The sequence below is a fragment of the Triturus cristatus genome, chromosome 3_2 (assembly GCF_964204655.1).
Source record: "Triturus cristatus chromosome 3_2, aTriCri1.1, whole genome shotgun sequence".
In the NCBI taxonomy this organism is placed as follows: domain Eukaryota; kingdom Metazoa; phylum Chordata; class Amphibia; order Caudata; family Salamandridae; genus Triturus; species Triturus cristatus.
In genome coordinates this window covers 684,903,464-684,926,682 of record NC_140584.1, presented here as the reverse complement: position 1 = coordinate 684,926,682, position 23,219 = coordinate 684,903,464, and the positions used below count along the sequence as shown (strand labels likewise).

General features: G+C 47.7%; 1 protein-coding gene across 1 annotated transcript in view; it reads left to right on the top strand.

Moving 5' to 3' along the window:
* The window catches only part of LOC146857967 (nmrA-like family domain-containing protein 1), a 168,755-nt gene extending 155,543 nt beyond the window's left edge, over positions 1-13,212 (top strand). The window contains exon 5 of the mRNA XM_085648728.1: positions 12,753-13,212. Within this exon, the coding sequence (XP_085504854.1) occupies positions 12,753-12,773 (21 nt within the window). The 3' untranslated portion in view covers positions 12,774-13,212. The remainder of the gene's footprint in view (positions 1-12,752) is intronic.
* Positions 13,213-23,219: the final 10,007 nt, after the last annotated feature.

Genomic DNA, 23,219 nt, shown 5'->3' with positions numbered 1-23,219 from the left:
CCAAATTAATGCAGAGCGCCGCCTCTTCCCCGACCAATTCCGGACTTGGCTGACATGCGGGAGAATGACTGTATACGCTGCTACCGCTTCCCCCAACCGTTGATTGAGGAGTTGACGGCAAGGCTGGCACCACACCTGCAACCGCTGCACAGGTATCCTACGGCACTGACACCCAAGCTGAAGGTAATGGCAGCCCTACATTTTCTTGCCATGGGTACCTTTCAATATACCATAGCTCATGTTGGTGGCATGTCCCAGAGCATATTCAGCCGTGTGCTGCATGATTTTTTAGAGGCCATGTTGCTTCACCTGGATGAGTTCATCCATTTCCCAACTCCTGAACAGTTGACTGGTGTCAAGCGTGGATTCTATGCCCTGGGAGGGATGCCCCATGTCATTGGGTCCATAGATGGGACACATGTGGCTTTGGTACCACCACAGGCACAGGAGGTAGCGTACAGGAATCGCAAGCACTACCACTCCATCAATGCCCTTGTGGTGTGTCTGTCCAACATGGTGATTTCACATGTCTGTGCTCGTTTTCCAGGATCAGCACACGATGCCTCCATCATGAGGCGTAGCAGGGTGCCTTAAATGATGACGCAGCTGCGCAACGAACGAGCATGTGTTGTTGGTGGGTACACTCTGTCTGTCCTGTATTTTGCGTAGACTTCCAGCCCGACCGCTTCTCCTGTCCTACTTATGTCCATGTGGTTTCCATGTAGGGGACGCTGGCTATCCCAACATGCCATGGCTGATCACACCTCTCCGCAACCCCAGCACGCCGGCCCAGCTCCGCTACAACACCGCCCACGGCCGGACAAGGCGAGTGATAGAGAGGACATTTGGCCTCCTGAAGAGCCGATTCAGGTGCCTACACAAGACTGGCGGCGCCCTACCATATGCCCCGTTGAAGGTCTGCAAAATCTTCATGGTCTACTGCATGCTGCACAACATGGCAGTTGAGAAAGCTGTGCCACTCATCCTGGATCAAGATGATCAGGACCATCCACCCGTGGAGGACGAAGGGCTTGGCAATGGGGCTAGTGATGTGGAGGATGTGGTTCCGCAAGAGGACATCCGGAGTCGGCTCACACGCGACTTCTTTGCTTAGTGGTGAGTACCAGTGTCTGAGTGTGCACGCATTGGTCCCCGTGTGGCATGTGTTGCGATGTGTGTGTCCATCTGCATGTATGCCACGTGAGTCAGAGGTGTGTGTGGATGTGTCACTCGAGTGATGGTGCCAGTGATGAGTGTATTTCCCCAGTCATAATTGTGACCTAGCATTTTGTCATCCTTACATGTGTCGAGTACATGCACATGCAAGTGGCTGTGCTTTTTGTGGCTGACTTCTTGTGTGTCTCTCATCCCCAGGTACTTGCGCATGCCGTCTGCTGGTTGCATTGGTGTGGCACTGCTATTCCTCATGGACACGTCATCGTGTGCTGACTCAGCGTTACACCCACGGACAAGTTTGGAAGTCTCCTTAGGGTAAGGGATGCATCAGGGGTGTATTGGGTGTGGCAGTTGTTTACGATGTGTGCACACTGCCCCTGTCGATGTTTGGTTCCTCTGCAGACATGTCGCATCACCATGGGACACATTACATGTAGCTGGATACACCTGAATAGATGGTCAGACTTGTTGACAGTCATCTGTAATGGGATAGTGGATTGTGATGATGGCATCAATGTGTGTAACACTGCCCTCGGACACATACGGTTTGCATTGGATTGACATGGTGTGGGACTTCCACATCAGAGGATCAATGGTGTATGGCAGCCTCTCCGTGAGCAGCAGGGGGTGTTTAGCTGTTACCCGACACTTGTGTGCCAGTTCCATGGATATCACGCATTTGTGGTGCAGAAGGGGGGTGCCAGTGTTGGACCCACATGTTAATCCACATGACCTGTGTATGTGTACTCCGAGTTGCCTCTGCATTCCGGAATACATGACTAATAAAGGTGTCCCTATGCCTCCAAGGTGCCTCTTCTCAGTCAATGCTGGTGTGTTGCCACGGTGCATACGGCATGTCTGGCATGGTTTTCAGTGATAGTGGCTATGTGTCTATGTGTAGAGTAGCAAGATGCAAGCTGTTTGTGTGGGATTAGACTCTGTATTGTGCATGATGTCCATGACTGTGTGGGTATTGTGACATGTGCCATCCCCATGCATCCAACGTTGGCCAGGCCACCATTCTCTGCATCCACCTGACTCAAGCTTGCAGGACATGGTTCTGCCACCTGTCTACACTTACCTGGGTGCCCCCCAGGACACTCCACATGATCCCTGACCTCTGTGCATGACTGTTGCTGTACTCAATATGTCTGTCGGCACGGTTGTGCGGCCACCCCCTCAGCTGGTTGGGCCCATCACGGGTGTGTATGGTGCTCCATGTCTGTCTTGCTTAATGCATTGTGACCCATGTGTGTCCTGTGCCAGACTCAGGCCCCAGGGTATGGATGGTTGAAGTCATATGAGAACTCAGGCATGGTTAGACTTTACAAGACACATGTGAGGTAATAATGCAAAATGTAGGCATCATCTCTTTATCGTGTAAGTTTTTATTTGTGTTGGGGTACGTGTTGGGGGGGGGTATGACAAGAGGGGCTTTCCGGGTGTGTGGAATCCAAAGTTCACTGGGGGAGTTGGTGTCCTTGCCATTGGAAATCATCAGAGTCCATGCCACAGTCTTTGTCAACATTGGTCAGACAGTGACCAGCAAGTCCATGTGGCAGAGAATGTCATTTGCTGATGTGCTGCTGTTGGTCCAGTGGGCCAGGTGCCAGGCCAGGTGTCCTGGGAGATGGTGCTGTTGCGCCGACCCTCACAGTCTTTTCCGTGGACGACCCGCCCTCCTGCGGGAACCCTCAGAAGCAGGCCGTGACGATGTTTGGGATGCTCCGTCGGATGTATCCTCCTCCTCCTGATCCCTCCCTGTGGGTGGTGATGTTCTTCGCCTGGTGGCACAGGGAGGGTTGCCCATGTTGTCGGCTATCCGATGGAGTGAACGGTTAATTCCCGTGAGCACCGTCACGAGCTCAGCCTGTCTGTCCTCCATCCGCCCTTGGTGTCGCAGTTGACAGGCATGTTGCTCCGCATGTTGCTGGGCCTGCTGGGTCTTGATCTCCTCGAGGGTCCCCTTCATCTCGTTGAGGGTGGACACAACCTGGCTCATGCCCGTGGTGTCCTGCCGGTATGTGTCCAGGATGTTTCTTACATGGGAATATACCGGTTCCGCAGCCAACTGGTCAGGCTCGCGCCTCCGCCGTCCTCCACTCCCACCACCCCTGCCCACTTGCACCTGGCCTGCCCTTGTCGGCACATCGGGTCTCCGGGATCCCTGAGGGGTGGCATTTGCGTTGTCGCCTGCCTTTTCCTGGGTGCCCGGTACACCGTGTTCCTCCTGGTCAGCCTGGCTGCGTTGTGGTGGTGGGGCAGGGATCCTGGGTGTCTCCTGGGATGTGGCAGGAGTGGGGTGGTGGTTGGCCCAGTTGTACCTGACGCAGGTGCTGCAGGTGGTTGGACACCAGAGGGGCCAGGTTGGTCGGGGTCGTCCACGGAGTGGTGAGAGTCGTCGCTGCCGGTGGGATCGTCATCCCGCAGAGCCGGGTCCTGTGAGTCTTCCCCCCCAGTGTTGGGGGGTGATCCACGACGTTGACCTGTGTGTGTGAGAGACAATGTTATTATTGTTCCATGCAACATCCATGTTTCATTAGTTTCAAAGTTGGCACATTTCCTCTGGGTATTTGGATATGTCTTGCATTCCACTCACAGTGCACTTGTGCATGAGTATGTCCCTTGGCCACAGCTTTTGAGACTTTACCTATGTGTGACACAGTCTTACTTGCTGCATCAATTGTGACTGCAGTCAGCAGTGGAGTGAGCAGGTGTGGCGAGCCATGCATTGGCGCCTTCCATGTTGCACTGTACGTGGGCACATGGAGTTGTTCCACACACTTATATAATGCAGGTAGCTGTCGTTGTGCTCGTGCACAGGTTGAGACATGGCCCAGTGTTTTGCCATGGAGAAGAGAGGGGGATTCAGGCACCGGCCACCCTTGTCTACATGCACGCAGTCCACCTGCTGACGAGCTGACATTCCCACACCACCCAAGGCTGAATTGGTCTCCCTGTGTATCCCTTTCTCACTACCTCTCTGTCCCCCTATCCCTCCGTCCCTGTGTCAGCCTCCTCCCTCTGTCCGTCTCCCTGTGTCTCCCTCCCTCTCTCTCCCCCTCTCCCTCCCTCTGTGTGTCACCCTCTGTCACCTCAGCCCAGCTTCCTAGGCACACACTTTTTGCAGATCTTTGAATGGCCCTTGGCTTGTTTATGTGAGTTTGTTTCTGAACTCCAGGCACCCGTTGGGTGTAGTGTCTGTGTCTGCGCTGCTGCTGTGGTGGTGTGTGCTGCCACTCTTTCACAGTGTTGGCTGTTCATTGGCTGCTGTCATGTGCAAAAAGGTGCCTTCACCCCCATGTCTTCATGCAAGGCGTCCGCCATTTGCAGGCAAGTCTTTCCTGTGTGGGGACACACTGTTTGTCTGGCTATGACCTAGGCCATATGGGCAGAGGGCATTGTTGTCTGCTTCTAAGTTGCACTATGTGATTTTTGAGGCCCACACTCCCGCCATCCGGGTTACCGTGTCTTGTGTTGGTGTTTTCTGTGGCCTGTGACTTGGCATTGTCCAGCTGGGTGCATGGGGCATGGTGGCGCTAGTGGCATGTGCGTGTTTATGGAGTGTGGTTGAGTCATGCGATAGCTTGGGGTGGTTGCGTGCATGATTGTGAGTTTGGTTGTGGATGACGTTCCCCCCATGTGAGGTGAGTTGTTTGTGTACTCACCAGGCTCTCGGAGTCCTTCTACTCCGGCCACTGCCACCACTGCCACCACCGGCAGTATGGCCATCACCTTCTCCTCCCAGGGATGGTATTGTACGCGTCTGCGGGGCGGCCCTCCTCCAGTGATGTTGGCCTGGTTGTGGTCGTCGGTCATTTTGCGGCGGACCGTCCTCCGCAGATCGTACCACCTGGCTTGGCATTCATGCCTGGTCCTTCTGTTGGACGCAACAGCATTCACAGCATCGACAATCGTCTGCCACATGGCTGTTTTTTCGGAAATGCTGGTCTGTCTGACCAATGTTCCAAAGAGGTGTGGCTCGACTCTGAGGATTTCGTCGACAAGGACCTCCAACTCTTGGCTAGTGAACTTTGGATTCTTGTTAGTGGGCATGGTGAGGGGTGTGGGTGTGGATGGTTGTGGGGGGTGTGGGTGTGGATGGTTGTGGGTGTGTGGGTGTGGTTGTGCAGGTGTGTGTGTGAATGTGATGAGGGGGTGTTTGTGAAGGTGGTTGTGTGAAGGTGTGCAGGTGTAAGGTGTAGTGGAGGTTGTAGTATGGTGCAGTTGTTTCTCGGTGTGGTCTGGCAGCAGTGGGTCTGTTGCAAAGGATCATGGTTTGTGTGTGTTGGGCCTTTTTATTGGTCCATCGGTGGGTGTGGCTGTGTTTGAACTTTGGGTGGGTGTGTTATAAGGAGTGGTTGTGTTTTGGGCCTCTGTTTGGGAGTTTGGCAGTTGCAGGTCAGTGAATGTGTTGTATTTGGGCTTGTTGGACATGTTTTGTGGCTTTGTGCGATTCGAATGGAGTCTTCTTGTGTTGTTTTGCTTTGTCCTGGTTGTGTACGTGTGTTTTTAGCGTCTGTACGGTGTGTACATCGGCCATTTTGTTGTACAGTGCTGTCCTTGTCTCTGGCTTGGTACGACTCGTACATGCGCGATGTTGGGTGAGGGTGCTGGTGTTGGGGCCTGGGGTGCGCTCCGTACTTAGACTGTTGGGGTGGGGGTACGCTCCATACATACGCGGGTGAGGGTATGGGCCGTACATACACTGTTGGGGTGGGGTACGCTCCATACATATGCGGGTGAGGGTACGGGCCGTACATACACTGTTGGGGTGGGGTACGCTCCATACATACGCTGGTGTGGGTACGGGCCGTACATACACTGTTGGGGTGGGGTACGCTCCATACATACGCGGGTGTGGGTATGGGCCGTACATACATGGTTGGGGTGGGGGTACGCTCCATACATACGCGGGTGAGGGTACGGTCCGTACATACACTGTTGGGGTGGGGGTACGCTCCATACATACGCGGGTGTGGGTATTGGCCGTACATACACGGTTGGGGTGGGGGTACGCTCCATACATACGTGGGTGAGGGTACGGGCCGTACATACACTGTTGGGGTGGGGTACGCTCCATACATACACGGGTGGGGGTACGGGCCGTACGTACGGGGTGTACATACACGGGTGGGGGTTCGACTCGTACGTACACGGGTGTACATACACGGGTGGGGGTTCGACTCATACATACGAGGGCTGGGGGGGTGGTTGGGCGCGTACATACGGGGGCTGGGGGGGTGTTGGGCGCGTATGCGGGCACATGTCTCCATGGTTGCTATAGGAGTTCGGTGCGGACGGTGTTTTTTCCATCCGGTTGTAACATCAGACGCACGGGATGGATCGTACTTGCGCGGTCGGACTTCACTTTTCACATTTGTACGGTAAATCGTCCGGGGACGCGTCGGACACATTTTCCGACCCGAGGACGTGTGGGGAATTATTCCCAATGCGATTCGTATGGACTTTTTCTCATGCGAATCGTAGTTGGCAGTTTGTACGGCACTTGTACGATTCGTACGGTAAAAAGACCGTATACGAGTCGTACGGGGATTTTTTTTCCAGGATCCTAATCGGCACCTTTGTATCAGTCTGTCTTATACTGTGTGTAATGCACATATACAATAATTACTTACATATTCACAGTGCTTTCTGTCAAAGGCTGTAACCTCATAGCACTAAAAAAACACTATTCTCCACTGCACCAATCAAAATTTAATTCTGTGGCTCTCTGCTTACACAAATACTTCTACAGTGCATTAACTAGTACATGTTTCATTATGTACTTCAGTGCATTCCCCACTGAGTGACTACTTTTAAAAATGTATTTTTCATTTAAGCTACCCATTATTTTATATGTAGATACCTGATGGTGAAAGACCTCAAAAACGTACAGAGTATTTTGGGACTTATTTATGAGAGGCTTGAGCCGCCAGAGCATCACTTTTTTTGATGCTCCGGTGGCGCAAGCGCCTCAACCTTACCTATGAGGGGGTGCAAAGTCACCCTGCATGGCCTTGCACGGCCTTATAGGGATCACTGACGAAATATCGAGAAGAAGAATATCGAATTGCCAAAATATCGAAGGAAAAATATAGAATGCCAAAACATCGAAGCCCTATCTCCAAACAGGTAAGTACAAAAATATAGAATCCTAAATATCGTTGTAAAAAATATAGTTAGTCACAATATCGCTTTTTTTTAAATGTCTTAAAATTAATGTAAAATTAATGAAATAAAACATATAATTAACTGAAACATACTTAAAAATACTTAAATTACTTTAAAATTAATAATTAATTAATGTAAGTAAAAAACTAATAATAAAACATATATATTAACGTAATATTTATTTAAAAAATGCAATATTTTTTGCGTAGATAGCGGGAGGGTAAAATTTACTATTACCACTCCAGTAAGTGCAATAGTAGGGAAAACATTGGATAGCGGGAGGGTAAAAATTACTATTCCCACTCCAGAGAGTGCAACAGTAGGGAAAGCGATGAATAGCGGGAGGGTAAAAATTAGTATTCCCACTCCAGACAGTGTAATAATAGGGAAAGCATTGGATAGCGTAGGGGTAAAAATTAATATTCACACTCCAGAGAGTGCAACAGTAGGGAAAGCGTTGGATAGCGGAAGGGTAAAATTTACTATTCCCACTCCAGTGAGTTCAACAGTAGGGAAAGCATTGGATAGCGTAGGGGTAAAAATTACTATTCCCACTCCAAAGAGTGCAACAGTAGGGAAAGCGTTGGATAGAGTAGGGCTAAAAATTACTATTCCCACTCCAGAGAGTGCAACAGTAGAGAAAGCGTTGGATAGCTTAGGGGTAAAAATTACTATTCCCACTTCAGAGAGTGCAACAGTAGGGAAAGTGTTGGATGGTGGGAGGGCAAAATTTACTATTCCCACTCCAGTGAGTGCAACAGTAGGGAAAACGTCAGATGGCGTAGGGGTAAAAATTACTATTCCCACTCCAAAGAGTGCAACAGTAGGGAAAGCGTTGGATAGCGTATGGGTAAAAATGACTATTCCCACTCCAGAGAGTGCAACAGTAGGGAAAGCGTTGGATAGCGGGAGGGTAAAATTTACTATTCCCACTCCAGTGAGTGCAACTCTAGGGTAAGCGTTGGATACCGTAGGGGTAAAAATTATTATTCCCACTCCAGTGAGTGCAATAGTAGGGAAAGCGTTGGATAGCGTAGGGGTAAAAATTACTATTCCCACTCCAGTCAGTGCAATAGTAGGGAAAATAATAATTTAATATTTTATTAAAAATAAATAAATGATTAATACCAAATAAAAATATTAAAATTAATTACCAATCACACAATATTTAATAATTAATTTATAATAAATACCAATGGTTTTTTTATTAATAACCTATTAATAATTAATTAAGAACCAATACATTTTCAATACCAAAAATTAATAAATAAAATTAATACCAATTAATAATTAATTAAGAATAAATTAATTAGCAATATACAAAAATTATTTCAATAATTAATTATTTACAATTAAATTAATTCCCACCATATTCCCCTATAAACCCACAACCCGCTACAAATAATAAATTAATACAATTAACATAATTATCAATTAAACAATTAACACTAATTAATTACACAAAAATTAAATAACATAAAATTCATTACTTTAAAAATATTCAAACATACATTCCAAAATGTATACATACTTTTAACACATATACTACCACTTAAAACGCTATAAAAAAAATTGATATTTTTAACAACTATATTATGACTGTCGATATTACTTACTTCTATATTATTTAAATCGATATTTTATTTCTTACCTGATTTTCGATATTCTTCACCACTATATTTTGGCAATTCGATATTCTGTCCATTCTATATTAAAAACTCGATATTCTGTCCTGTCGATATTTTGAATTCGATATTATGTCTGTTTACCCCTTATAGATATGGAGTTAGACAAAGCAGCGCAAGTCACTACATTGCATTACTCTGCATCAAGGAGGTGTTCCATGGGTTTTGCGTGGGGTTCCCATGCAAAACCCATGGATTTTGATGCTGCCCCATATATACAAAATCACGTCAACCTGGGGCAGTGCCAAAACCGTACGCCTCCCCAGCGTAGGCGCAACGAGTAGAAATGTTTTCATTTCTCCTTGTTTTTTCATCTTTCCATGTGTGCTGCATTCTGCAGCTCACATACAAAAAAACAAACACCTCTCTGGATTGTTTTTATGAAGGAAGGGGATCCTTCCTGTACAAAACAATGCTGCCAATGTTGGTGCTATGCAGCAATTTGAGCAAGGGGAAAGGACAGGAATGTACCATATTTCATAAATACGGTGCATTCCTGCACTTTTACAGTGACACAGGGCAGGACAGCAAGAAAACTTACAGCGCTGCCCTACGCCAATTCCTCATCAATGAGGCCCTTTAATTTTAGCTACACCTTTGACTACACCCCCACGCTCACTGACCTTTGGTTTGCTAAATAATCTTTAATATTATTTCCCCACCCTAAAAATGATTTGCTGTGGAAACTGGGGGTGTTTATGGTTGTCAAATGTTGTCGATGATGAGGAGTACCAGGTTGTAGAAATTCTTGTCAGGATGGGGGTCCTTACCCCTAAAATATTTTTGACAAGGGGGTCTCAGCCTCAAAAAAGTTTGAAGACCTCTTTTCTAGAGGGTCAGCTCTAACAACTTAGGTATCACACAGGCAAGACAGCCTTGAGGCTTGCAACCGATACTGACATGTATCGAAAGAAAGGTGTAACAGTTTATTGCCTTACCACACTCACTGGAGTAAGTGACTTTTATGCCTTTGTCCACTTTGCCCACTTTCCTTGTTTGGTAGGTGTGATTGATTGCACCTGCCTGGCACTTCAGCCTCTTCACCACGCAGCACACCTTTTCCACAACAAATTGCAGAGGCTGCCAGTTTCTGAGCAAAGTTTTTTCATCAACATGCAAGCTGTCTGTGGTTTCAATGGGTGCTTCCTAGTGTGTAAGTTTCCTTTACTGGAACACGAAGGGTATGTTGCCCATCAGTCAGGTCTTGCATGCCGGTTTGGTCCTGGGGAGTTTGGTGACCTGTGGCTCATTGGTAAGTAAGAACTTCTCACACTGAAAATACATGTGCATCTGGGGGGTGGCATCTCAGAAATACTCACCCACTACTCACTACAACACAACTGACACAAATTACCTTGACAGTCACTGCTTGTATATAGAGATGGTGTATTGCATTTAACATCGAACACCATTTTTAGAAAGGCGATGAGGTGTTTACTCTGCCTCCCAATTTCCTCACATTCTACAGAGATCCAACCACGCAATCTGAATAGTGGTACAGTATGACATGCACACGTATATAAGCCATCACTGAATGTACTTTTGGAATCCCTAAGCTGCAATTCAATTGTCTTGATCATACATGGGTATGTTGGCATTCTCCCCAGAAGTCATGCGCAAGATTGCTGTAGCCTCTTGCATGTTGTACAACATCTCTTTGTGATAGAGCTTACATTTGGACATTATGCCTCATCTATGGCCAAATCCAGCTAACCAGAACGGGGTACGCAATAGGCTATACTGGTGTAGGAGCGACTGTTTAACTCTTTTTTTACTTGCGTTAGTAGTTTGGTTGCTGCATTTATGTGTTTGGCTAGTGTCTTGTTGTTGATGAACGGTGGACTAGTACATTGTGAAAATAATGTAATGTTCCACCCACCCCTTCCCTTCTCCTTACCTTGGTATGTTCCGCTGGAGCTTGGTTTAGAATGTTGACAAATGTCAGTTGTTGAGGAGAGTTGGATGGCCATTAAAGCATACTTGGAACCTTCTCCGTTTCCTGTGCTTTTACTTTTAACAATATGGTTCTGAGAGGACCCTGTTTAGTTAATATGCAACAGACATACATGCTATACTCTATTTATTATAAGATTTACACTTCACTTTCACTGTCATTCCTACAAGATTTACTTAGAACTCTTAATTACAATCCCTCACACAGTACACGCATTATTATATTCCAAAATACATATTACAGATCTTTATTTATTCATATAAATAATGTATACAACCACTCCCTGTAAAAAATATTTGTGTTACCCAAAAGCATTTTCATTTTTCTCAACATGAAGTAGCTCCCTCCCGCATGTGGAGGTCTCCTCCAGCATGCATGCGATGTCTCCCTCTTGCATGCAGAGACTTCTGGAAGCAGAATCGAGATCCTGAAGTTGGGGTGCACATCTTTGCCTACAAACAGGAAAGTACAAACAGGAATATGATTATTGCATCAATTTTCTATCATGCTGAGCCATCCTTTCACCACCACAAAAACATCCTCCTCCATCCTGCTACTACTTTGAGATTCCGAACCACCAACTTGGCTGAGCGGCAAGGCAAAAGACCCTCCCAGCTTGACTGATGAGAAATTGGTACTCATCTGAGAGGGGTCCTCCCAAGTTACCCTCAGCTTTATGGGGATCCAGAAACCTAGCTAAGCAATACAGTGCGGGCCCAAAGTCAGAGTGACATTGGCATGCACTGCAGTGCAGTAGGAGTCCACACCCAGCGCAAAAAGGAATGCCACAAGCACTGGGAGGGCCTTTGATGTTGAGCAAGGATTAAGCTCAGGACACTCTTGGTGTGCGCCCCCGCTCCCAGCCACATTCTCTGTACCACTGCATGACACCACTGTACAGGAGTTTCTTTAGAGTAGCCTGGCCGACCCTCTTCACAGAGCAGGAAATGTTCAAGCCACAGACAGCCGGTAAGTGTCTTATTTTTATAATACCTTAAGACAAATAAGCTTAGATTATTTGCCCAGTCATCTGTGGAATCTGAATTTGTGTCTAACATCCAGTGTTTTCTTTATACTCTGTTGTTTTTTGTTTAGGAATAGAAAAAATGCTTTAAAATACTAATATAAATTGTTTTAGTTTTTGGTTTGGACAACTAATCAGCTAAAGTTGACATAATGCAAATGATTGTCGAACTTCCTAATTCATGTTAATATAACATTTCCGACACAAATGTAACATTTTGCCTATGGAAAATTTCCATTTTGTCAAAATATATTTATTTGAGGCTGGGATTGCGTACCTTTAACATACGTTCAAATCACCAAAATGATTTTCTTAAGAACGCAATTAACAACAATTTAAAAAAAAGAAAATACACTTTTTATTTAAAAAAATGTGACATAATCATTTTACTAATTATGTTTTCCTTTTGAAACACTCATGTATAAGTGAAGCAATATGGTAAAGATACTTTTTTAAAAATGGGGCATGATAATGTATTCAAATTAATTCTCTTTGCATTTGTTCTCCTTTGAATACCTGATATAAAATAAAATTAATCTTCATAAAAGTTTTAAGAAATGTGTTTTTATTATGTTGATATCTTTGAATACACATTAGTATGGCCAAATGTAGTTAACGTATATAAAGTGTACTTTCGTGTTTTTAGAGAGTATATTAGCTCACAAAAACAGATTGAATTGATATGAAGTATTTTACATATGTATTCAATTTTTCATTGTTTTTATTTATTCAATTTCAGAGGACAGAGGTGGCTGAATAACATACAGCAGGACCTTGGGCGCAGAAGAACATCCTTGTCTGCAAGGTGGGTATAACACCATCAGCAAGAAGGAGAAGGCCAATTCCAAGCCTCAGACCAGCACACTACTTAACAAGCTCCTCCATTCTTTAAAAGAAGATCTCTCTGTGATGCATGAAGAGCAGGCCCACCGTCTTCTTGGACTGCACCCACTCCTTGTTAACTCCAGAGACCCCCATCCCATTGGGGGTCTCCAGCTGCACCAAAGGCACCACCTTTTTCTCCTCCCCTAAGTGTAGGGTGAGCAGATCGTGTGACCCAAAAACCGGGACATTTCGCAAAAATAGAGAAAGGACTACAAATTTACAACAATAAAGTGGCAAAGAATGACAACCCTCATACCCATAGAAACACAGAAGAGACTCTAAGAAAATAAATAAAATGTCATTTTTAAAACCATCATCATACCTGTTAATTTAATTGCTTACTCATAACAGCTGCTTACTAGCCCTGCTTTGGAACATCTAAAAAGTGCCTCACTGTTTTCAGTTTACCCTCTCAAAAAACCGGTACACGAGGCACTTTTACCGAAATCTGCTGGGATAGCTGGTGAAAAACCGGGACCGTCCGGGCAAATGCGGGACGCCTGGTCACCCTACCCAAGTGTCCAGTCAGAAGTATAGCAATCATTCATGAGACACTTTTGCTCCCAACATTCTAGAGTCCTCACCTTTGCCCACTCCCTTTCCCAAGATTATGCCTCAGTGTCTGATCTAAAGGAGATAATGACGCCAATCGAAGAGGTTAAGGGATCGATATCTCAGGATATCTATAACTTAGTAGGATAGGTCTGGCTACCCCAAGAGGCTGAAAATGAACAGCTCCGAACTTCATATGGCTTTAGGACCTCCTTGTTAGCAGGTCTAACACCTCGTCTGTCTCCCTAACCCACCCCATCTCATGTTATCCAGTTTGACTGTTCATCAGTGGTACATGTTTCACCTATTACGCCTGTGTTTCAAGCTTCCCATGTAAATGTCAAGGTACTTATAGAGCGCACTGTCACCAGACGGACACCATGCGGTGTCGCCTTTGCGGTTTCCTGGCGCTGATACTCATACCACTGTGGAACCCCTCCTGGCTTTCCCTGTGAAGTGTCCACTCCTGGGCACCCCCAGGGTGAAGCCAGGCATCCTTAGCGCTGTTGGGGCCGGTGTGGAGACTAAGCAAGCTATTGCCTAGAGTTGCAGCGTGGGGCCCGTGATTAGAATAGGCACCGAGGCGAGAATAGACAGGTCCGAGGAAATTGAGCCCGAGCCCCACCGAGGCGGGAATCGAACCTTGGTCCCTGGCCAGATCTCTGCTTCAGGGTCTGCCGCTCTAACCATTGAGCCACACTCCTCCTCCCATGGTGTGCCTGGTCCTGCAAAGGACAGGCCTTTAACATCCACATCTGAGGAGCATTTCTTCATTATTGTGCTGAAAAGTGAAACAGAGAATGGCCCAAAACTTTTGCCTCTAAGGCATGAGCTTGATTCAGACTCCCATCCCCTCCCCCCTGCTTGGGGAAACGACATTATTATTGTCTGGTACACTAGACTTTATTTGTTCTGACTTTATTCAGGACTGTAACATTTCATTCATAATGTGATTTGTTTAGACATTGTTTTCTGCTAAAATGTATGCCATTTTGCATATAGACTTGCTCCCTGACAATTCCTGATGTGTTTTAATTTTTTTTCCCACCCGCCTCTAGAGTGGTATAGCCCCTCTGCAAAAAAACTCTTCTTTTATTTTTTTTGTCCAATCCTGAGAACAGTTTAAATTTTTGTTAAAAATATATTTTCTTCATTTTATATCAAAAAGCTGAACATTTCTTATCAATGATACATCTGGTCAGAGGTGTTTAACGACACTCTGTTCAAAGACACCATCAGTAGAGGGGGCGTGGCCAACATCATGGCCGTGTAGCTGCGTTACTCGCGAGCTCCACCGGCCCTGAATGATATCCTGTATTTAATCCTGCTCCTCCTCACGTATTTGAAGGGATATCCCGGGCGGAAAGGCTGGACTACAGAGGGGCGGATCGTGAAAGGATTCGCGGCCGTCTTCCCACGGTATCCAGCTCCCTGTTGGCGCGGGGATCGGCGCGCGAGGCTTTGAAGATGGCGGTCCAGACGGACAGAGTAAGACAGCGAGGTAGAGCCCTGGACTCTCGTCTGGGTAAGCGATCGCGATCGGTGGACAGTGATGAGGCAGCGGGGCACGGCGAGGTGTTCGGCCCCTGCCCCCCGTGACCGGAGCGGCTGCGGACTGTGATCACAGGCAGTGTAGGGGATTGTAAGCGCAACAAAGAGGGGGAGGAGACCGGCGATTCCTGCGCTGCCGGAGCCAGTGAGGGAATGCAGCCGGGGCTCGGCTGAAGCAGCTGGACTGCCCAGTGTTCACGGCATCGAGTGAGGCAGGTGACGGCTCCTTTTCATTTCCCCTACATTAATACTAACGCCGATGCGGAGGTCTATACAGCAACGAGGGTGGATGACCGGAGGCAGGGGACCCTAAGGTGGCAGCTGGACTCCTGAGGTTCCCACTTAGGATGACTGTGGCATAGGACTGTGGGTTGTGGCCATATCACGCTCCATTACTTCTGGCCCGGAGCCACCCGGTTGCGCAAGAGTTCCTGCTGGTGAGCACAGAGATTGACTCAGGAGGGGGTGAAGACGGGTGCTAATGGAGGCGGCGGTGATGTCCTGCGGAGAATGCGCGAAAGGCAGTAGCCGCCTTGTGGACCAGAGACGTGCATAGTGTTTCTAATAGGCCACCGCAACCACCAGAAGCCGATGGGCGTGCCACAGCTCCGGTAAGGGCACCGGCAAAGACGTGCTTCCTAGATTCTTACAGGCAGTGCAGTAACATATATCGGCGGTGTCTTTGCGAACTGGTGTTACGCCCCCCACCTGGACGACAGGAGAGCTGGTTGTCGTGGGGTGCCGGGCGCTCCCCAGAGTAACCTGTGGGTGTGCGATTGTCCTTGCAGTGGCTGTCTTGTGCCTCAGAGGCAGCCCACGCAGCCGAGACCAGAAGTAAGCGGGACCTCTGAGGGGTCGTAGTCGTTACTGGGGAACAGAGAAGCTGTTGCCTGCACCTACCAGTACAAGACAGACACCTTCCTGAGGGAGCCTGCAACTTGTACATCGAATGACACTATCTGGGCTGGAATATACTGGACTCCCCCAGAATATAGTTTGATTTCAATATACCGGAAACCCCATTGGAAAGGTGATAGGAGGATTGATTCCCGGGCGGCTGCCCTGCTGGGCTCAGGACAAAGCACTGTGGAATTTCTCCTGGTTCCACGGTCAGTGTTCCGGAGGCTCCAATACCTACCTGGTGAGCGAAAGACTCAGAGAAATAGGTCAAGACCCCACGATTAGTAACTGTTTTTATAGACTTACTTTCTGGGCAACGATTGGTACAGGGCATAGACAGAATGGTCAAGGATAAGGAGCCTAAATCCTCTAAACAGGGGAAGCTGGACCGCTTTACCAAAACTATGCCACCGGAGGTGCGAACAGAGGTCTCCTTTCTACGACAGGATTTGCGAAAGGTTTCGGAGAGAGTTACTGAGGTGGAACAAAGGGTATCAGAGTTGGAAGACACCTCAAGGACAACATCTAAAGAAGTTAAGGGGCTCATGAAGACAGTAGAGGAGATCACCTGGAGAATGGATGATGCCGAAAACAGGGCCCGCAGGAATAACCTCCGCTTCATAGGATTTCCAGAAAATGTGGAACACTCAGATCCAGGACGTTTTTTGTTGACATTTCTTAAAGAAACTCTGCCGGAAACGCAGTTCTCAAAATAAACCATCGGCCTGACCTGCTGTAAATCACCCCGGGTGCGGATCGGCGGACGTTGCTGTTGGCCCGGGTGAGCTCCTGCTGGCTGGCACAGGTAACGGGAAAAGTAAAAAAAGAACTGCGTCACCCGGGCCTGTGCCGGCCGTCGGAGGAACCGTTCTTCCCCTAGACATTGCACTGGAGGTCGGCGGGCAATGCACGGGCGGACCCGGGAGACGGATAGTCGCCGCAATTAAAGACTTGAGTGCCCGATTGAGTTTTTATTGAGTATACGGGTGTGATTGGAGGAGGAACGCACTGACGACTCGAGGGGTGGTCCCTGCTGAGATGCTGAACCTGTGGCCCACAGGCACTGAAGAGGTGCATGGTGGGCTGGCTGGTGGGAGTGCCTGGGAAGCGTTGCTGTAACTGGGAGGCATATCATAATAATTGCCTGCAGAACCACTGACTCGCAGTCGGCCCTAGTGAGAGTGAGGAGGAGTAGGTTGGCAGCCCGTGCCTATTTGAACCCACAAATCTATAACGGGCCAAGAAGAAAAGGAAGACCTGCGATGCTTGGAGTGGACACCCCTGCAACAGAGGTGTGAGTAATGACAGGGGCAATTAGTGGTGGGAAGATTTTAGCCACAACAAATAAGCGACCTAAGAGGACAGTCCGAAGGAAAGGATGCTGTGCACTGACTGTAGCATAACTGGCTGCCTGAATGAGAGAGGAACTTTTGTAAATCGCTATCTCAGAAACAACAGATGTGACAGCACCAGATAACAATTTTATATTTTATGCAGTACTTGTGACTTTGTTCCCTAGTGTCGCACAGCTAAACATAAACTATTGGAAAAGATAAAGTTAACAAGCCAGCCCAGACCAACAAAATTGCTAATTACGCCCAACCACTACCATTGGAACAAGAAGCCCCACTGACAACACCACCATGAATGAATGAATGAATGAAAGAAATCTTATAATGCGCAACTAAGCCCAAAGGCATCAAGGCGCCTAACCAAAAAACATCAAAACAGACCAGGAACCCAATTACGGATATGCCTTGGCAAAGAGCCATGTCTTTAATGCCTTCCTGAACATCAGGACAGAATGTTGAGTTTTGATTTCAGTGGGGAGGGAGTTCCACAGTTTGGGGGCTAAAGACGAAAAAGCCCTTCCACCCCATTTAACTCTTCGAAAACGGGGCACTGACAACAGGCTCTTTCTCCCAGAGCGGAGGTTTCTGCAGGGGGCATAAGGTACCAGCAAGTCCTTCACCCCCCCAACCCCATGGCCGGATAGCGCCCCGTAAATCAGGTAAAGGGTCTTAAAAGCAATCCTGGCTTGGATCGGGAGCCAGTGCAGACTCTTCCTAGCGGCTGTAGCAGAAAAAAGCCTGGGGGCATCAAGCACAAATTTAGCTGCCGCATTCTGGGCAGTTTGCAGGCGTTGCACAAGGCCCTGATTTATGCCGGCGTAGAGAGCGTTGCAATAGTCAAGCCGTGAAGCGACCAATGCAACAACAATCTGTTTGCGGGCCTGCGGGGCTAAGTAGTGCTTGATTTTCCTGAGAATCTTAATGATGCCCCAGCAGGTAGCAACAGTCCTGTTAACCTGCTGAGCCATGGAAAGAGCAGGATCAATCATAACTCCCAGGTTGCGAGCTGAGTCTGTAGGTATAGGACACGCTCCCAGGGAGGGGGGCCACCATTCAGCAGACCAGATGTCCCTGTTTCCACCAAAAACCAGTACCCCATTTTTTTCCGCATTCAGCTTCAGTGAATTGTAAATCATCCACTGAGCGACTGCCTCCATGCAGCTCCTAAAGCTGAGAGCGGAGGCACTGCCAGGGTGGGAAAGGGACACCATAATCTGGGTGTCGTCAGCATATGATACCACCTCCATCCCATAAGATCTTATTAGCCCGGCAAGTGGGGCCACATAGATATTAAAGAGGGTCGGACTTAAAGCCGACCCCTGTGGGACCCCACATTGCACAGGTGAGGGTGGAGATAGATACTCGCCCAATTTGACCCTCTGTTCCCTCTGGTCAAGGAAGGAGGCCAGAAGGCTCAGTGCCGAGCCTTCCACCCCTATCTCCCTAAGACGAGATATTAGAACCGAGGGAGATAGGGTATCAAAGGCGGCAGTCAGGTCCAACAAGACCAGGAGAGAGGTATGTCCCCGGTCGACCTCAGTGCGGATGTTGTTTAAAACTACCGTAAGAGCCGACTCCGTACTGTGGAACCTCCGGAAACCATGCTGGGACTGATCTAAAAGACCCGAAGTATCCAAGAAAGCCGCCAGATGCTCATTTAGATGAGTTTCCAGCATCTTTGCTGGTGCCGGAAGCAATGAAATGGGGCGAAAAATTTTAAGGATATCCGGGTCTAAAGTTGGCTTCTTTAGGAGGGGCTTAACCACAGCACTCTTCCACAAGGAAGGAAAAATGCCCTCCTGCATCGCCCGGTTCATAATGTTCAGGAGCGGGGGCAGTAAGGTTTCCCTACAGTCTTTAAGAACTTTAAGGGGGCATGGGTCCAGGGGGGGCCCCGACCTAGTCTTACTTAAAAGCAAGTCCAGTTGTTGTAAGGAGAGCAAAGGAAAATTGGCCAGGCTAGCAGAGGAGGCCAGGGTTCCACATCCTATAGGGGGTGTGACCGACGTGGGGGGGAGGCATTGATGCCCTTTGCAATTCAAGGGACAAATAAATATCGGCAATTTTAGAGTGAAAAAAATTGGCCGATCTTATCACAAAGATCTTGGGAGACAACAATAGGGCCGGGCATTTGCAGGGTACACAGAGAATCTACAATTCTAAAAAGTTCTCTGGGAGAGGTAAGGGCGGTAGTCAACTTAGAGAAATACTCCTGCTTTTCTTTAATTACCTCCACTTTGTACCCCTTGAGAAGAAGTTTGTTCTTTTCCCTCTCTTGATTGTCCCAACTCGCCCTCCACAGCCTTTCCTGCTTCCTGCAGCCCTGCCTTAAGAGTCTCAAAGACTCTGAGAACCAGCGGGCCGGCGGTCTCTTCCTGGCAGAGTAACGAAGAGAGACAGGAGCCAGCACATCCAGTGCCATAGTGATGGAAGTGGTTAATTCCAGCGCCGCCATACTGACATCCTTCGCTGTGGCAATTGTAGTGTTAGAAATTAAGGGGGCAAGGGTGTCGTTAGAAATCTTCCTATAATTTCGCTTAGGTTCTTTCTTGCTAGGACCACTCAGCTTAGAATCCGTAGGAGAGGCCTGGAGACACCAGCACAATGCACTGACCGGCCCCAATACATAACGGAAGTGCTAACAGACATCCACGCCACGCAGGATGAATTAAAAAACAAGATCAAATCTGTGGCTGTTGATTTGAACCTATTTCGGTGCGACCTGCGAAAAGTCGCAGAATGAGTGACAACCACAGAGCAAAAAGTGGATACTCTGCAAACAGAGATGCACACACTAAGGGATACCATGATCAGTCTACAGCATAAAGTGGTGCGTCTAGATGCACAGGCCTAAGATCCCGAGGGAAGGCCTCAATGAAACAATCTCCAATTCATCGGATTTCCCGAAAATGCAGAAGGTCCATCGACAGAGCTGTTCTTGGAGGAATGGCTGATTGGCATATTGGTGCCAAAGAAACCTTCACACCTCTTTACAGTGGAGAGGGTGCACCGGGCGCTGACCTCCCCACCCCCGAAGCCAGGGGCATCTCCCAGACCCATCATAGCTCGCTTTCTTAATTTTCGGGATCGGGACTTAATATTACAACTGTCATGCAACAAAGACCAGCTAACCTACGAAGGACACCAGATCTCAATCTACCTAGACTAGACGCAGAAAGTACAGGAGCAGAGGCAATCCTTTCTAGCCGTTAAGCGCAGTCATGAGAGGCCTGAACCTACGATACAGTCTTTTCTTCCCTGCAAAACTATGGGTAGAACACGGTGGCAAAACATTATTTTTCTTCACAGCGGGTGAAGCAGCAGACTGGCTAGACGCAAGAGGTTTGCAGGGGGCCTGTTTGGTCCCCTCCACGACATCCCCAAAGAAGCCTGGAACTCAGAGTCAGTCAAGAAATAAATCGTTGGCACCAAGGACAATCGCAAGACGCCATTAGGAACCATAGTCCCACCAGAATCTGGGCCTGCCCTGATGGTACGCTGCAGGCATCAGACGTGGTACCAGACTCTAGACCATCATCACCAGGGCATCCAGTTAGCAATAATGTGAGTGAGGACACAGATGCATAAGAGGGGACTATGCTGGAAACACTTGAACTGATCAGACTCCCTTGACATATGTGCACTGCACACTTGGTAAGACTCAACTGTTAAGGAAATGGGAATTGAAATTAGTATATCATAAAGTTTATCACAAATTTGAAATAGATGGCGGGGGCCCGGGGCCCCCTCAGAGGCTGGTGCCTGTTGATGGCGTTGGAGGCATATCCTCACACCTCGACAGCAATCCAACCACTTATTTAGAACGGGGTGGGAAGGAAGGGAAGGATACTAGAGTTCAGTTGTTTTTCACCACTTTAAGGTTATAAGTTGGGGAGTTAAAGCAAGGGAATGGGATGACATCTACATATCTGCACCAGACCACACATGGCAAGGGTGGGGAATGGGATATTGCCCAAGAGGAGGGGGACGTTGGGGTAGTTATGTTTGAAAATAAACAGACCATCCTTAGTAGAGATCAAATGAAAGGAAATATCTTGCTGTATGACTTGTTGATAATGATCACCTCTATATGTGCAGAGTTAAATGATGTTAGATGGAGCAGCAAACAGAATGTGTTCAGGCAACCACCATGAGTGAGTTCATTACATGGAACGTGCGAGGCATAGCTACACTTGAGAAACGTAGGCAAATATTTGTCTTTTAAAAATATATACGGTGGCGGTGGCGTGCTTCCAGGAGGCAAATGTCTGGGGGTACTCTATAAAATATTTTAGGAATCGATGGAGGGGATAAATATACGCCACTTCACACTTGCAAGAGGAGCCCTTATATGGGTAACACCTGGGGTCCCGTTTCAGCACTTGCACCATATTACTGATCCAGACGAGAGATACGTTATTCTATATGGGAGGCTAGATGGGCCAAAAATGTGCATAATTAATGTATATGCTCCAAATGATGATAACGCTTCCTTTTTTAGCGACCTTCTCGAGACGGCCTCCCCCTAGCTGTGAGCTCCAATACTACTAACAGGAGATATGAATTGTGTGTTGTACAGCAGTTTAGATAGGGAATCTCCAAAGCTGCACACAAAGCCAAAAATGACAGCAGCATTACCAGAGGTACTACAGGGATTACACTTACGAGATATATGGCGGGAGCGGCATCCCACAGTGAAACACTTTTCCTGTTATACACCGGCCACACAGACTACCAGTAGGTTGGACTATTGGTTTTTATCCTCTGATTTGGTTTGGAGTGTGGGAGGTATAACATATCAGCCGAGATACCTTTCGGACCATGCCCCAGTCCTACTGGACTTGGGAACTAGAAGGGTGAGGCCTGAAATACCTCTTTGGCGGCTTAACAATGACGCGCTCACAGATCCGCCCTTTGTTGCTGCGATCTCCACACAGCTTGGTAACTATTTCCAGGACAATTGGGGATCGGCCTCGAGCCGTGCAGTGGAGTGGGAGGCCATGAAAGCAGTGATTCGAGGCATATGTATAGCAACCACATTCGGAGTACGATCACAGCTGGAACGAGATGTGCCTAACCACAAATCTAATGTGGGAAAACTGGATGCTGAGATTAGCACAGCCCCACAAAAGTTGAAAGAGTTGACCGAGGCAAAGGAGGCACTCATGACGCACCTCAGCAGGTTAGAAAAATACGTACGTATAACATATAGGCAACAACTCTGTAGGGAAGGTGATAGAACTGGGACGCTCCTGGCACGTCTGGTAAAACAAGAAACGCCTGCTACTCAACTATTACAGATGAGGGATGAGACCGGGACACTAGTGTACACCCAATGAGCTATTACAGAAGCTCTGGTGACTTACTTAGGAAAAGTATACACTAACGAAATAAGCGGTGCCAAAGGGCGTCTCAAGACAGCCAAAAGTCTGGGATCCAATGGACTCCCTGATGAGTTCTACAAGTGCTTCGGGAACGCTCTTGGTGGATAGAATGTTGGAGGTTTATAATGAGGCATTGGATAGGGGTACGCTTCCCCCTACCATGACTGAAAAGCTTATCTCATGATCCTTAAAAAGGATAAAGACCCCAACTTACCAAGTTCCTATAGACCGATCTCATTGCTCAACATTGATGTAAAAATATTGAGTGAGCGTCTTCTGCCGTTGTAGAAAAAATGTATCCATCCTGATCAGTCAGGGTTTATCCGTGGACGACATACGACATACAATTTAAGGCGGTTAACACATGTATGGCAGGACCCTGACCTGCTGGAGATGGACACTGTGGTCGCCTCATTGGATATCGAACAAGGGTTTGATTCAGTGGAATGGCTGTATATGTGGCAAGTTCTGAGTCGGATAGGAGTGGATGCGCAGTACCTGAAATGGAGCCAATTGCTCTATACTTCTACCATGGCTAGAGTTCGGGTGGGTAGAACAGTGCCGAGGTCTATAACCTTAAAG